Source organism: Manduca sexta, chromosome 19 (assembly GCF_014839805.1).
Source record: "Manduca sexta isolate Smith_Timp_Sample1 chromosome 19, JHU_Msex_v1.0, whole genome shotgun sequence".
In the NCBI taxonomy this organism is placed as follows: Eukaryota; Metazoa; Arthropoda; class Insecta; order Lepidoptera; family Sphingidae; genus Manduca; species Manduca sexta.
Window position 1 is genome coordinate 3,358,227 of NC_051133.1, and position 15,656 is coordinate 3,373,882.

General features: G+C 38.9%; 1 protein-coding gene across 1 annotated transcript; it reads left to right on the forward strand.

The window, feature by feature from the left end:
- The first annotated feature begins 360 nt into the window (after positions 1-360).
- On the forward strand, positions 361-15,490 carry LOC115446176 (RNA polymerase-associated protein CTR9 homolog). Its single transcript, XM_037440340.1, has 21 exons — positions 361-526; positions 602-700; positions 1,277-1,516; positions 1,756-2,024; positions 2,271-2,466; positions 2,693-2,920; positions 3,284-3,490; positions 3,727-3,881; positions 4,262-4,432; positions 4,643-4,857; positions 6,614-6,771; positions 7,230-7,358; positions 8,604-8,769; positions 8,907-9,003; positions 10,509-10,698; positions 11,268-11,476; positions 12,016-12,145; positions 12,472-12,692; positions 13,241-13,405; positions 13,510-13,575; positions 13,705-15,490. Exons 1-21 carry the CDS (start codon positions 491-493, stop codon positions 13,937-13,939), a joined length of 3,582 nt encoding a protein of 1,193 aa, XP_037296237.1. The 5' UTR covers positions 361-490; the 3' UTR covers positions 13,940-15,490.
- Positions 15,491-15,656: the final 166 nt, after the last annotated feature.

Sequence of the window (15,656 nt, forward strand, 5' to 3'; positions counted from 1 at the left end):
AAGGCTTATAAGTTATTGTTATTTTTTATTTGATTTTAATAATTATTTTTGTGTTAGAATTTATAGGATGTAAATATTTCATAAAAGTAAGGAATAAAAAATGAGTCCAGTACCCTACTATTCCAAAGGATGTAAGTATGTATAATTATAATTTTCATTCATAAAAGCATAATAATTAATTGTACTCAGTAAGTATAGTGTAACATTGTGAGCGTTTTGGCTTAACTGCAAGTTCACAACTGTATGTTTTTAAATTAATAAATAATTAAAAGAAAATTGGTAATAAGCACAAATTATTGAGTTCACTGAAGTTAAGGATATTTGGAATTAGGTATTTATTTTTTTACTAAACTAGTAACACTGGTTTTAGTAGAAATTTATATGTTCTCGCGCAGAGCGTTGTTGATGTTTTTAATTTATCAGTTTATTTCCCCAAGGATAATTTTTATTTTATTGTGATGAAGTGAAGTAAGGTGAAAACGATACAAAAATGTCTCTCGAAATTCCTTTGATGAGCACGGATGAGGTTATTATTAGTGTTCAAAAACAGTGTGTTAAATTTGTCAGTGGCATAACCATATTTTATTTTTATTTTATTTAGGTGATTGAGCTGGATCCAGAGCAATTGCCGTCTGGAGATGAGGTGCTCAGTATTTTGCAACAAGAGCGCTCACAGCTCAATGTGTGGATCAATGTTGCTGTAAGTAAACTTAACCTTAAAACCGTGTACAAATTTGCCACGGAATTTATAAACTTTCTCGCTGTTTGACCAGCTTATGAGTATTCAGGATCGTTTTAAGATAAAATTTAATGAAGAACCTGTTATTTTCTGTTATGACATGGACTTGTGACAGTAAAATATTATCTAAAACTTTAACATCGTCATCAAAATAAATGCGAAAATAGTTTTATGAATTTGAAAATTGTTATTAGTAATGTCAAGCAAGATGGATTTTGAACATTTAAAATATCATATTTTCTTTATGAGTTCCATAGAGTAATTATTATATATTATTGTTTTCATCTCTGCATCACCCAAAGGTTGATTGGTAGAGAATGCCTTCCGCATAATTCCCTGTATTGTCTGACCATTAAATTGAATAAAATTGTGTAATTTGTTTCGTTTTATACATATTTTTTTGTGAACCAAATTCGGTCAAAAAATAATATAATGGTCAGCATAGTTGCCTTCCAAATTCAATTAAAATTACTGTTTACAGTGATATATTCATATTCCATTGTTAGAAATTATTTTAGAGACTATGTAAAATTTCAGCTTGCATATTACAAACAAAAGAAGATTGATGATTTCCTCAAAATATTGGAATCGTCCCGAGCGGATGCCAACATTGACTATCGGGATTTTGAAAGGGACCAGATGCGCGCCTTGGACATGTTGGCTGCGTATTATGTCCAAGAGGCAAACAAGGAGAAGTCCAAGGACAAAAAGAAAGAGTTGTTTACTAAGGCAACCCTTTTGTACACCATGGCGGACAAAATTATTATGTACGACCAAGTGAGTTGGGATTATACTTCTAATGTTAACTAATACAAAAATTTTATGACTAAAATGTAATAAAAGTAGTAAAGTTACATACTCATCTATAATAGTATTAACAACTTCATATTTAATTGTTAAGTTGTATTCATAGAAATATTACATGTTAAATTGAATTATGACATTTCATGATGAATTTTAATCATTCACTATTACATTCATGTGTAAATTACCTCTATAATTTCAAATCTTGCTAGAACCATCTCCTCGGCCGAGCATACTTTTGCCTCCTGGAGGGGGATAAAATGGAACAGGCAGATGCACAGTTCAACTTTGTGCTCAATCAGTCGCCAAATAATGTCCCCTCGTTGCTCGGTAAAGCGTGTATCGCCTTCAATCGCAAGGATTATAGAGGTGCGTTGGCTTTCTATAAGAAAGCATTGAGAACCAATCCGGACAGTCCTGCTGCATTACGGCTTGGAATGGGACACTGTTTTATGAAATTGAATAACCAAGAGAAGGCGAGGTAAGCAAGTTTTGCAGTGAATATCGGTCTTAATAGATTAACCTGGTTTCTCTTAATTTATTTTTGATTTAAATATTTTTTTTACTATTGCAAGTAGCTTTAAATCCAGTTGGAACTTGTCGTTTTCTAGCATAAACAGTATACATATCTTGTGAGAGATCAAAAAGTGCTTGGTGCTTATTAAAATGTCAAGTAAACTCATGATGCAATTATGGTTTCAACAAAGAATTATGGTTTTATTCACAGAATGGCATTTGAAAGAGCTCTTCAGTTGGATCCTCAATGTGTAGGAGCTCTTGTCGGGCTGTCAATATTAAAGTTGAACCTGCAAGAGAGTGAGTCTAACAAAATGGCTGTTATAATGCTGTCAAAAGCTTATGCCATTGATCCAAAAAACCCGATGGTATTGAACCATTTGGCTAATCATTTCTTCTTCAAGAAGGTAAGTTATATTTTATATAATTCTAGCTTTATGTTCCCTGCAAAATGTATTGGGATATTAATTTTATTAGAGACAGTATATTTTTCCAAAAATGTCATCTTCTAATTTACTATCTAGCTCTATGTAATGTTGAAATTGATATTGTATTCCCACATTAGACATTAATATTGATATGCTATCATGTCCCATCTGGCTCAAAAACTATCATTGTACTACACATCATCAGGACTACGCAAAAGTGCAACGCCTGGCTCTCCACGCGTTCCACAACACTGAGAACGAAGCGATGCGTGCGGAGAGTTGTCACCACTTGGCGCGCGCCTTCCACGCGCAGGGAGACTGCGATCAGGCCTTCCAGTACTACTACCAGGCCACGCAGTTCGCGCCGCCGAACTTCGTACTTCCACATTACGGGCTCGGGCAGATGTATATCTATCGTGGTGATGCTGAAAATGTAAGATTCATTGTGATATATTGTGTCTCAGAATGTCAAGTGCAGTAGCCCTAAATTCCAAGTATTGTATCGGACAGTCATCGCTGGCCGTGAAGCGAGCGGCATGCTCGTCTCGTCGTTAATTAGTAATAAATACTCATATATGTCATAGAAATTTTTGAATGTTGCCTACTTATGTGGGTGGTAATTTTGTGTTTATTTTCTTCTAAAAATGCAAAGTTCCTGTAGGATTTTTATTCGAGCTAAAATTTTATGGAGACTAATATAGTTAATAATTAAATATAGTAACTAACGAATGTCGGGTCTATTTTGTTCCAAAGTGGACTGTTTTAAGAATTACAAGTGTATTTGTTTGACAAACAGGCAGCACAGTGTTTTGAAAAAGTCCTCAAAGCTCAGCCAGGTAACTACGAAACGATGAAAATCCTGGGATCCCTGTACGCTAACTCGCCATCTCAGTCCAAAAGGGATATCGCACGGCAACACTTGAAGAAAGTCACAGAACAATTCCCTGATGATGTCGAAGCTTGGATAGAGTTGGCTCAAATATTAGAGCAAAATGATTTGCAGGTATGAATGTTTGTCAATAACTAGTATGAGGTGGATTGGTGCTAGGTCTATTGACAATTACTGTCATTATCATGTATTTTATTATCAATTGAATTTGTTTGTGTTAAGAAAAAAAAATGCAATATAATTTATGACTTGTTTAAAAAAGACTACAATAGATGCCCGTTATATACTTTTCTTCATTAAAGTATAATTAAAAAAATATATATATAATTGTTTGTATTAAATTATTACAGGGTTCACTAAACGCATATAGCACTGCAATGAAGATATTAAAAGAAAAAGTGAATGCAGATATTCCTGCGGAAATATTAAATAATGTGGCAGCCCTACATTACAGACTTGGCAACTTGACCGAGGCTATGAAGTATCTTGAAGAAGCTCTTGAAAGGTATGTTGAAATTTTGTATGAAGACTATAGGCGCAGAAAGTAAATGCAATACCTAAACATTCTCAGATTTCATGAACATAAAAAAAAAAAATCTTTATGTTCAGCTTAGCCTGTGTATATCTGGTTCCAATAGACGGCATAATTGTGATGACTGTAGAGGGGTAATCGTCTCTCGTCAGTCGATATTCGATTGGACCCCAATCCGCTTGAATTAGTGCAGATGTAGTGAGGTCACTTTGCTGTGCACATATACAAAAAAAGTACTTCTAAAAATACATATTGAATGGAAAATAATTATGTTTTATTACCGAGTAATAAGTATCTTCTTATAGTTCTTTACCTTCTCGCCATGGTCCTAAAATTCCTTATCCATTATACAGAGAGAAGGCGGATGCAGAAACACTTGATTCGCAGTATTACAACTCGATTGCGGTGACCACAATGTATAACTTGGCAAGATTGAATGAAGCACTCTGCGTCTACAACAAGGCAGAGAAACTTTACAAGGACATTTTGAAAGAGCATCCCAATTACATTGATTGTTATTTGAGGTTGGTAACTAAATATCAATTTATAAGTAAGCATAATTCTGATGGTTGTTTAGGAATAACTATATATCAGAACAAAAGTTACCACTTTTCAAGGTCATGGTAAAAGTGATCAATATTTTCTTAACATGGTTACACATTTCAGCTTTCTTTTTTAAATTATTGACTTGTTCTTGAGCAGTTTCTCAAAAAACTAAAAACTTTTTTCTTCAGACTTGGGTGCATGGCAAGGGACAAAGGTCAGATTTACGAGGCCTCGGATTGGTTCAAAGAAGCTCTGAAGGTTAACACGGAACACCCCGACACTTGGTCGTTGCTAGGCAACCTACATTTAGCACAGCAAGAATGGAGGCCGGGACAGAAGAAATTCGAAAGGATATTACAAAATTCATCCACTGCCAACGACGCGTACTCCTTGATAGCTCTTGGTGAGTGATATAAGCAATAGGTATATAAATGGTGATCTTAAAATAATATCCAACATGCATGAATATACAGGGTGTTACAATAATGCGGTATACCTAGTCTTGCCATAAATATTGTAATAAAGAAAAAAGAAAATTGTTAACTGCAAATAACATTTATTACTTTTACAGTGTGTCAGTTTAATACATAAATATAAAACAATTAAAAATATAAAAAGCTTATTCGAAGTGGTCTCCATTGGCTGCAATACAGTCCTTTAAACGATGAGGCCAGTTATCAATAGAAGCACGCACTCTTTCCATGGGAAAATTCTTCACTGCCAATCGTATAGATTGTTTTAGGGACTCAAATTATCATGGCGTTTAGAGCAAGCTGTACTCTCTAAAACTGACCACAAATCATAATCCAGCGGATTAAGATCGGGACTAGACGACGGCCAGTCTTCAGCTCTGATGAAGTCCGAAACGTTCGATTCCAACCAAGACTGCGTGGACCGAGCTTTATGACCCGGCGCCGAGTCTTGCTGGAAGGACCATACTTGGTTATTGAACATGGTGATGTTAAGGGGCTTAACTACCTTCTCAAGAATGGTATCTTGATACACTTGTGCCGATGTTTTGATACCTTTTTCACAAAAATATGGCTCAGTCACTCCTTCATAGCTAACACCCCACCAAACCATCACTGAAGTCGGATAATGTCCACGTTGCACTCTGTCGACTAATTGGGAAGCTTCCTTAGAGCTTTGAGCATAAATACGGTCATTTTGTTTGTTAAAATGTTGCTCAATTGTAAAAATTTTCTCATCCGTAAACAAAATTTTTCTGTGACCTCCCTTTGCGTACCGCTTCAGTAGTTGTTTCGATTTTACCACCCTATTCTTCTTTAAATTATCAGTTAAGAAATGGCCAGTGCGTCTCTTATAGGCTGCAAGTCCTAAGTCATCTTTTAAAATACGCGACATGGTTCTAGGTGCTATCTTCATTTCCCGAGATAAAATCTTTTGCTTTCGGACAGGATTTCTTCGAATTCTTTCCCTTACTGCTTTGACCACCTTTTTCGTACGAACACTACGTGGACGGCCAGATCTTTTTCTGTCACAAACAGAGGAGGTCTCATTGTACCTATTAATAGCCCGGTACACAAACATTTTACTAATACCAAGTGTATGGAGAGTTTTAAAAATTGCATTTGGCTCCATACCTACTTTGTGTAATGCTATCACAGCGATTCGGTTCTCTTTATCACCCCACACCATTTTAATATCGCAAAATATTTTACAATGTATTGGCGCCAAAATGAGAAAACACAATGAACAATCGTATAAAAATGACAGATTCGAAATTCAAATGTAATATTTTTTTATAATTAAGTGTAACAGTATTTATGGCCAGACTAAGTATCTTTGAATGGAAGTATCAGTGGTTTAATTTTTGGTTAGCGCGTTTCTTGACTTTATGTATGTTAATAGACGGGCACATCGCACTATGACAGCTACCAGAATCACAAAGAAAATCAGTAAATAAATAAAATAAATAATGTTATGTATATACACCCGTGGGGGTCGATTTTTGTAGATCTAAATTATAATGATACCAACTACTGTACCAAGAATCACACAATAAAGATTTGATTTGATTTGAGATTTGATTTAATAGATATAGCGTGTTGCATACACGCCCCTGTCAATGCGCTAATAGTTTCACTCGCGTCCCACATTGCATACCTAACAAAAATCAAATTCTATCTTATGTGCAGGAAATGTATGGCTGCAAACCCTACATCAACCGTGTCGCGAAAAAGATCGTGAAAAGAGGCACCAAGAACGAGCGCTTACGATGTACAAGCAAGTTCTTAAAACTGACCCAAAAAACATCTGGGCAGCGAATGGAATCGGATGTGTTTTGGCGCATAAGGTAAGTACAAATTGCTATGTACCGTCAGTCACAAAAGGAGCTGATCAAATAAAAAAAAAACAAATCGCCTTTACACTTCTGTTCCTGTATGAACAATCGTTTTGTCTTCACTAAAATAAATTTTACAGGGTTAAGTTTATTGTGACATGTATAGAACCGTTTTGTAGTTTTGAAATTGTACTGCTACTTTTGTTACTGACTGTACCTTGAAACCTTGAAATTGTCATTCTTGATTCTTACTACAACAGAAACTACTTCATTTATTTTGTTTCAGTATATGTTACGTAATTAAAATTTTATTTATTTATTTAATATTTGGGAAACAAACAGAAAATATGAAATATAAATAATTAAAGAATATGTTACAGAATCCAGCGAAGTTTATTGGCATAAAATATAATATAATATATATATTGATCATTATAAAATATAACGTCTATTGATTTTTTTGTTTTTAGGGCTGCATTAATGAAGCGCGTGACATATTCGCTCAAGTACGCGAGGCCACGGCGGACTTCCCCGACGTGTGGATGAACATAGCACACATCTACGTCGAGCAGAAACAATACATTAACGCCATCCAAATGGTGAGTGCTGATTGTGGTATATTTGTTTTTGAGCATATTATGAATATACATATTATGCATAATTTATTTATTTATTCTGAGGCAAGTCAGGTTTTAGCATTGTATGTATTTTTATTTGGAACACCCTGTACTTTACGTGATCCAATTAAATTATATTTTAAAGTTTTATACGCAATTACGTCACGATTTTGTATTTAGTGTTTTATTATATATCATATTAATTCGATACACTAAGAATGTTCACGAATGTAAAGAAAATTGGAAAGTAGAAAAACATGTGAATTGCAAATTTTTATATTTAAAACTAACTGAGAAAACTCATATTAAGTTATTAATATTAATTTCATTAAAATGTGACCATCGTCATAAATTAACTTGTTAATTGACAACAGACAATAACAAAACTATAACGCTTGAATTATTTAATGCGGAAATATATAAATTGCGTGAAGCACACAATGCGCGTGATGCATATAATCTAAACCATATAAGACACGAAAGAATATAAGACACGTGAAATATATAAGGCGCGTAAAGTATATAAGGCACAGCAAGTATATGAGTCACGGAAGCATATAAGACGCGTGAAATATATAAGGCGCGTAAAGCATATAAGGCACAGGAAGTATATGTGGCACGGAAACATATAAGACGCGTGAAATATATAAGGCGCGTAAAGCATATAAGGCACAGGAAGTATATGTGGCACGGAAACATATAAGACGCGTGAAATATATAAGGCGTGTAAAGCATATAAGGCACAGGAAGTATATGTGGCACGGAAACATATAAGACGCGTGAAATATATAAGGCGCGTAAAGCATATAAGGCACAGGAAGTATATGTGTCACGGAAACATATAAGACGCGTGAAATATATAAGGCGCGTAAAGCATATAAGGCACAGGAAGTATATGAGTCACAGAAGCATATAAGACGCGTGAAATATATAAGGCGCGTAAAGTATATAAGGCACAGCAAGTATATGAGTCACGGAAGCATATAAGACGCGTGAAATATATAAGGCGCGTAAAGCATATAAGGCACAGGAAGTATATGAGTCACAGAAAGCATTTGAGGCGCGTAAATATCTTAATTGATGAGAAATTTCCAATCCTATAATGTCAGGCCTGAGTTTGTATGGAAACTGAGTACCTGCTTTTATAAGTTTTAAATTAGTACCTATAAATTTATTTTTTCCATATCTGTATTGTTTTTATTACTGATGTGGGTATTTTGTGTGCAGTACGAAAATTGCATCCGCAAGTTCCGCATGCAGTATGACGTGGAGTGGCTGACATGGGTGGCGCGTGCGCACACGCTCGCGGGGCGCGCCGGCGCCGCGCGCGGGGCGCTCCTGCGGGCGCGACACGTGGCGCCACACGACCCCGCGCTCCTCCACAACACCGCTGACACGCTCGACGAGCGCGGCGAGCTGCGCCACGTGCTGCGCGCCGTGCACGAGCTGCACGTCAGCCACAGGTACACTACACTACACTACACTACTACTGTACACCACACGACCCCGCGCTCCTCCACAACACCGCGCTCACGCTGAGGCGCCGCGCCGCGCACGTGCTCAAGGACGAGCGCGGCGAGCTGCGCCACGTGCTGCGCGCCGTGCACGAGCTGCACGTCAGCCACAGGTACACTACACTACACTACACTACTACTGTACACCACACGACCCCGCGCTCCTCCACAACACCGCGCTCACGCTGAGGCGCCGCGCCGCGCACGTGCTCAAGGACGAGCGCGGCGAGCTGCGCTACGTGCTGCGCGCGCCGTGCACGAGCTGCACGTCAGCCACAGGTACACTACACTACACTACACTACACTACTACTGTACACCACACGACCCCGCGCTCCTCCACAACACCGCGCTCACGCTGAGGCGCCGCGCCGCGCACGTGCTCAAGGACGAGCGCGGCGAGCTGCGCCACGTGCTGCGCGCCGTGCACGAGCTGCACGTCAGCCACAGGTACACTACACTACACTACACTACACTACTACTGTACACCACACGACCCCGCGCTCCTCTACAACACCGCGCTCACGGTGAGGCGCCGCGCCGCGCACGTGCTCAAGGACGAGCGCGGCGAGCTGCGCCACGTGCTGCGCGCCGTGCACGAGCTGCACGTCAGCCACAGGTACACTACACTACACTACACTACTACTGTACACCACACGACCCCGCGCTCCTCCACAACACCGCGCTCACGCTGAGGCGCCGCGCCGCGCACGTGCTCATGGACGAGCGCGGCGAGCTGCGCCACGTGCTGCGCGCCGTGCACGAGCTGCACGTCAGCCACAGGTACACTACACTACACTACTACGATACACTACACTACACTACACTATACTATACACTACATTACACACTACACTACATACTACACTATACACTACATTACACCCTATACTACATACTACACTATACACTACATTACACCCTACACTACACACTACACTATACACTACATTACACCTTACACTAAATACTACACTATAGACTACATTACACCCTACACTACACACTACACTATACACTACATTACACCCTATACTACATACTACACTATACACTACATTACACCCTACATTACACACTACACTATACACTTCATTACACCCTACACTAAATACTACACTATACACTACATTACACACTACACTACACACTACACTATACACTACATTACTCCCTATACTACATACTACACTATACACTACATTACACCCTACATTACACACTACACTATACACTACATTACACCCTACACTACACACTACACTATACACTACATTACACCCTACACTAAATACTACACTATACACTACATTACACCTTACACTACACACTACACTATACACTACATTACACACTACACTACACACCTCACTATACACTACACTACACACTTCACTATACACTACATTACACACTACACATCATAGAATATTACTACTGCTAACTGCACTACACCGCGCTTCTCTACAACATCGCGCTCACAACATTTTCAGCGAACCTTAAACAAATGTGACAAAATTACTAATATTTGGAAAATCGTAGGAATATGTATTGCATATAGTTTAAATCTTGCCAGTAAATATAGTGGTAATAGTATTAAGTAATATATGTTGACGGCAGATACTTCCAACGCCTGGCGAATCCAGAAGCAGAGGGCACGGATAGCGCGGCGAGTGCGGAGGCGCGCGCCTGCGCGGACCTGCTGAGCCAGGCGCAGTGGCACGTGGCCCGCGCCCGGCGCCAGCACGACGAGGAGGTCACGCTCAGGGACAAGCAGCGCGAGCAACGCGAGGCCTTCCGCAAGCAACAGGTACAACAACTACACATAACTCTAGAGCATGTCCTTTTTTTTTTGTCATGTAGAAGAATATATTATAAGCTGTGAAGTATATAAGACGCTTGAAATATATAAGTTGTGGGAAGGTAAGGAACATGAAGTATATGGTAAATAAAGGATTTGAGGTCTGTGAGATATAAAAACGAAAGTATATTAGGGGTCACGTCCAAGGTACTTGATTTTTGAAGTATATAACATGAAGTATAAATAAATTATAAAATCGTGACACATTATATGTAGATAGATATATGCTAGTAATATCCTTCACGACGTTTTCTCCAAAGGGCAGCCAGAGACGTAAATTTTCTCTAATAGTTTCGCAGTGTAGTTGAATACGATACCCGACACAAAGTCTATCTCCGGGCAAATGGGAAAAAAATAACACAATTTAAAATCTCTGGTCTGGCAATCGAAATTAAAATTTCGTGAATTCGGGCCCGAAAGAAAAATAATACAATTCCATCAGCATCGAACAAACACAAGAGGAATCAGTCGATAATGATACTTTTTACACATATAAACATACTGATTTTCCTTAACAGGAAGAAGAGCGTCGTCGTCGCGAAGAAGAACAGCAGAAGAGCACAGTGGAGATGTTGCAGAAGCGTCAAGAATATAAAGAGAAGACGAAGAACGCGTTACTGTTTACGGAGATGCCGTCGGAGGGCAAGCCGAAGGGCCGCGGCCGGCGACGCGACGAGTACGTCTCCGACTCGCCCGGCAGCGGCAGCGACCGCCCGGCGGACGAACGGTGAGGACATATCACTTTGTATGGTCTTCGATAATATAAATAGGACGCGGCCTGTATAATATGGCCTTTCTGTCAAAGTAAAATGTCAAAAGTTCATCAATGTTTATAAAAATTGGAGATTTTTTTTCGCGGTACGTGTAGATCAGATACGTCAGACATTTTTAACTTTATATTACTGTTTACTTACGTGATTGTAAGTAGACAGTAATATAAAGTTAAAGATATCTGACGTATGTGATAGCGGTCGCTAATTTCACTAGACTGCTATATTCGGTTAAATAAGGACTAGCCCCGGAGCGTGCAACAAGGCATTTAGGTGTCAGGTGGATTGGCAGTTGGCACTATCAATATCCAGTTGTAATTAAAATGCATTGTCTCCACTATCACAACCTAAAAAAACCCTGAATGTACAAGTTACTGTCTTTAGAATTATTGATAATTCATTAATTTAATTCTTCCACGACAAAAAGTTTATCGATAGAAATATTATAGATACATTTAAAATTTTGATAAATTATGTTTTCCCTGTAACATTCCAGTCGCGAACCTAAGCAGAAGAAACGCAAGAAGGAGGGCGGAGAGGGTCGCAAGGGTAAATCCCGCAAACGGAGGGAGCAGAGAGGCTCCGGCAGCGATAGCGACCCGCCCAGGAAACGCGGCAGGAAGAAGGTATGAATATCACATTAATACATGATAGTCATAGATCCTGCTCAACAAGAATACCACTGCGTTATGAAAACATTATGAAGGGACAGCTTCCTTTTATTGTCCATGTACTGAGTAAGGTTTTCAGAGATACAAAAGCCGCTTAATTCCTTATTAAGGAATAGGTGTTGATTCTTCTAATACTTTGCGTGATTGACATAATATTACTTAAAATTAAATCACTCACTTGCCCTTTTGTCGATATATGCTATAAAATACTTCCGTATGTACTAATTGTTAACATTTTCTTGATCCATCAGACTGAAAAAGGCATCGGCCGCCGCGAGAAGGCAAGAGCCAAGGCGGCGGAAGAGAAGCTCAGCGCCAAACAGCGTGCGAAGATCGTGTCCAAGGAGACCATCTCCACTTCGGAATCGGAATCGGACAACAACTCCAGGAAGTCGCGCAGTCGCAGCCGCAGTGGCAGTAGGAGTGGTAGTGGCAGCAGGAGTCGCAGCCCACCAGCGAATAAAGGAAGGAAGAGGATCATGTCGGCTTCCGATAGTGACAGGTAGGATGTTTAACCTACAGGCAGATAGGACACAGACATAACATGGGTTGTAGAACTAAAACCCATATTATGTCTGCTCTATTTCGCTACAAATATTTCAAGCTATGGATCCTTGCGTACGAGAGCGTCGCCAGCCGATGGCAGAGGGGGGCTAGTAGATATAGAAAATGAGAAATGTATGAATTGGTAAAATCGAGAGCACACGTTCCTCCCACTTCCCGTCTCCCGCTTTAACAATAACATAGAGCAGAGCGTAATTGAGCATACGGAATATTAGGAATGGTATTGGTGAATTTATTCGAGTTTTGGAGCCTCTCCAGGAGGGGGTGGTTGCTGCCCCTACCTGCCCCTCCCTTTGGCGACGCTCTTGCTTGCATAGACTAGTTGTTCAGAAAATCATCACACACGGTAAAACTATATGGTTCCAAAATAATGAAATACCTCCATTCCCATAAAAATATTTTGACATACTATAAAACGACTAATTGCCTCTAATTAGAATACAAAAAAAATATTATACCTATTTAAAACAACACCCTGTATAACAGATCCCGCTCCAGGTCGAAGAGTCATTCGAAGTCGCGCAGTCGGTCGCGTTCTGGCTCGGCGAAGAGCCGATCGCGGTCTAAAAGCCGGTCCCGATCGAAAAGCAGGTCCCGGTCCAAGAGCAGGTCCCGGTCCAAGAGCAAGTCACGGTCCAAGAGCCGTTCTAGGTAAAAATACTTCCTTACTTGTATTAAAGACATAATTTAATAAAGATGTTAAAAATAAAGTCCTTTAATTACTACTGCTTCTTTAATGTGAATGTTTCCTGCAGGTCGAAAAGCCGTTCGAAATCCAAAAGTCGGTCCCGATCGAAGTCTGGTTCAAGGTCACCAGCTAGGTAAGCGCAATTTAAATTAATGGTCAAACAAATATTTTGTTAACTTTATTAATCGTTTGAACAAGTCCACTACCATACTTCATCTAACATAAGTCCGTTCCAGAACTAAACATTGAAATTAATTTTCAGATCTAAAGGCAAATCCCGGTCAAAGTCCAAAAGCGTATCAAGATCGCGGTCTAAAAGCGTATCACGATCGCGATCGAGATCTAAGAGCCGATCCCGCAGCCGTTCCGGTTCAAGAGCGTCCCGTTCCCGGTCGCGATCCCGTTCCGGTTCCCGGTCCCGTTCCGGATCGAGGAATTCCCGGCCAGAAACACCCGTGTCTAGAAAGTCTGTATCGGCTAGCGAGGATGAAGCATAGAGTGTTATGTAAATATAGAATTATAGGCATGTTTCACCTTTAAGGTAAATAGTTAGTAATTTTGTTTATAATTCTGCAGAGACGTTTTAATTTTAAACTCCCTATATTTTGACAAAAAGATATACTAATTATGCAGCAAGTGAGTAGTGCTGAAATGACGCAGCGAATACGAGCTATTGTTACAAAATTGTAGGGTCGGCAAATCTTTGCATTGGGCTTTGGGTATTGGATGTCTTGTAGTTCTCGACGCATACGATGCAATACCAAGATCTCTGTGGTCCCAACTACGAGCTATGATGGAATTTGATAAGAAAATTAACAAACTGTGTTATAATTTGTTGTCACAACTGCCTACTTTTATTAATGTCATATTCTTTAATATAAATTGTATTATTCATTTAAATACCTTCCAATAGGATTGAACACTTTTATCCAAACTAATGTTTCCCGTTTTCAATGTCTCATATATTCTGTTGCATGCAAGTAATTCTATTTATTCTTATCTGTGAATCTATTAACTTCATCCATCTTTACATTAATAAAACGTCTGTCTATGTGTCTTAACACGATAAACTCAAAAAATTTGGTATGGAGAAACCAAACTCTAGAAACGATATAGCCTATTTTATATTCCTGGAAAATATATAGTCATTTTGCGATTACGTTACTGGATGAAATCATATACTGATCTTCTTGAAAATAACACTTAACAATAAGTAAGTTAAGGTAACAACGAGTACGTGGATTCATTACTGGTGGTAAGTCTCTCATATGTCAGAGTCTGTCTGGGTAGGTACTACCGCAATGTCCGTTTTTGCCGTCAAGTGATTCGGTTTGAAGGACATTGTAGCCAGTGTAACTAATAAACATAATGTCTTATACTTAACATCTCATTAAATATCAAAACAATACTTTGAATTCAAGGTGATGGATGGTGTTTCTACTGTTTATGGGCGGTCGTATCGCTTACCATCAGGCGAACGACAAGCTCGTCTCGTCATTAAAAGCAATAAAAAAAAATTGTGACGCAATGTCAAAATGACCCTGTATAGCGGACATGTGTATTTACACTTTGAAGCTCGATAGGAGTTATAGTTGTGGCTAACTTTTAATTTAGGGGCGGGGGTTTCACATAGATAAATCTTATAATTCACCACAAGTACATACAAGAATAAGTACTTGTGTTATCTAGGATGGGGCAGCGAATCCCCCGGCCCTCATGTGTCTACACACATGGCAAGACCTTCAGTCACTTTCCTATTGTTAAAATATGGCTACAAGCTACTTGACAACTTTTGTTTTCAAAGATCAAAACACGGCACGGTGTGGGTAGAGTGACTAAGTTGAGTCCGATCAAAAAGATTACGGACAATGATTTTTAATCCGCCCATACAGTATTTTATCACTTGTGTTCACTTTCCTAGCATGTATAGTATTTTACATAGCCTACCCATATCTATTGCAAAACGAATGTAATTATTGTTTTATTTGTCGCTAGTGTTCCCTTATAACATTGTATAATTTTATGTAATAAAGTTGATAACTATTGAATATTTGTTTTATTTGCATACTAAATAATAATTATAATTATTACCATACCCCACCTACAAACACGTAGTTTCATCCTCACCTTTCATCTGCGTGAAAAACCTTTCCTGTTACAAAAGCCTCTAAATCACTGTAGCAATCGATAACGCCATCTGCATGATGCTACCGC

Bases quoted from the DNA above. Each gene is read 5' to 3' on its own strand.
- LOC115446176 (XM_037440340.1), top strand. From the start codon at position 491: ATGTCTCTCGAAATTCCTTTGATGAGCACGGATGAG. The intron at 2,467-2,692 runs GTAAGTTATATT...ACACATCATCAG, and splicing joins ATCATTTCTTCTTCAAGAAG to GACTACGCAAAAGTGCAACG. The intron at 2,921-3,283 runs GTAAGATTCATT...TTTGACAAACAG, and splicing joins ATCGTGGTGATGCTGAAAAT to GCAGCACAGTGTTTTGAAAA.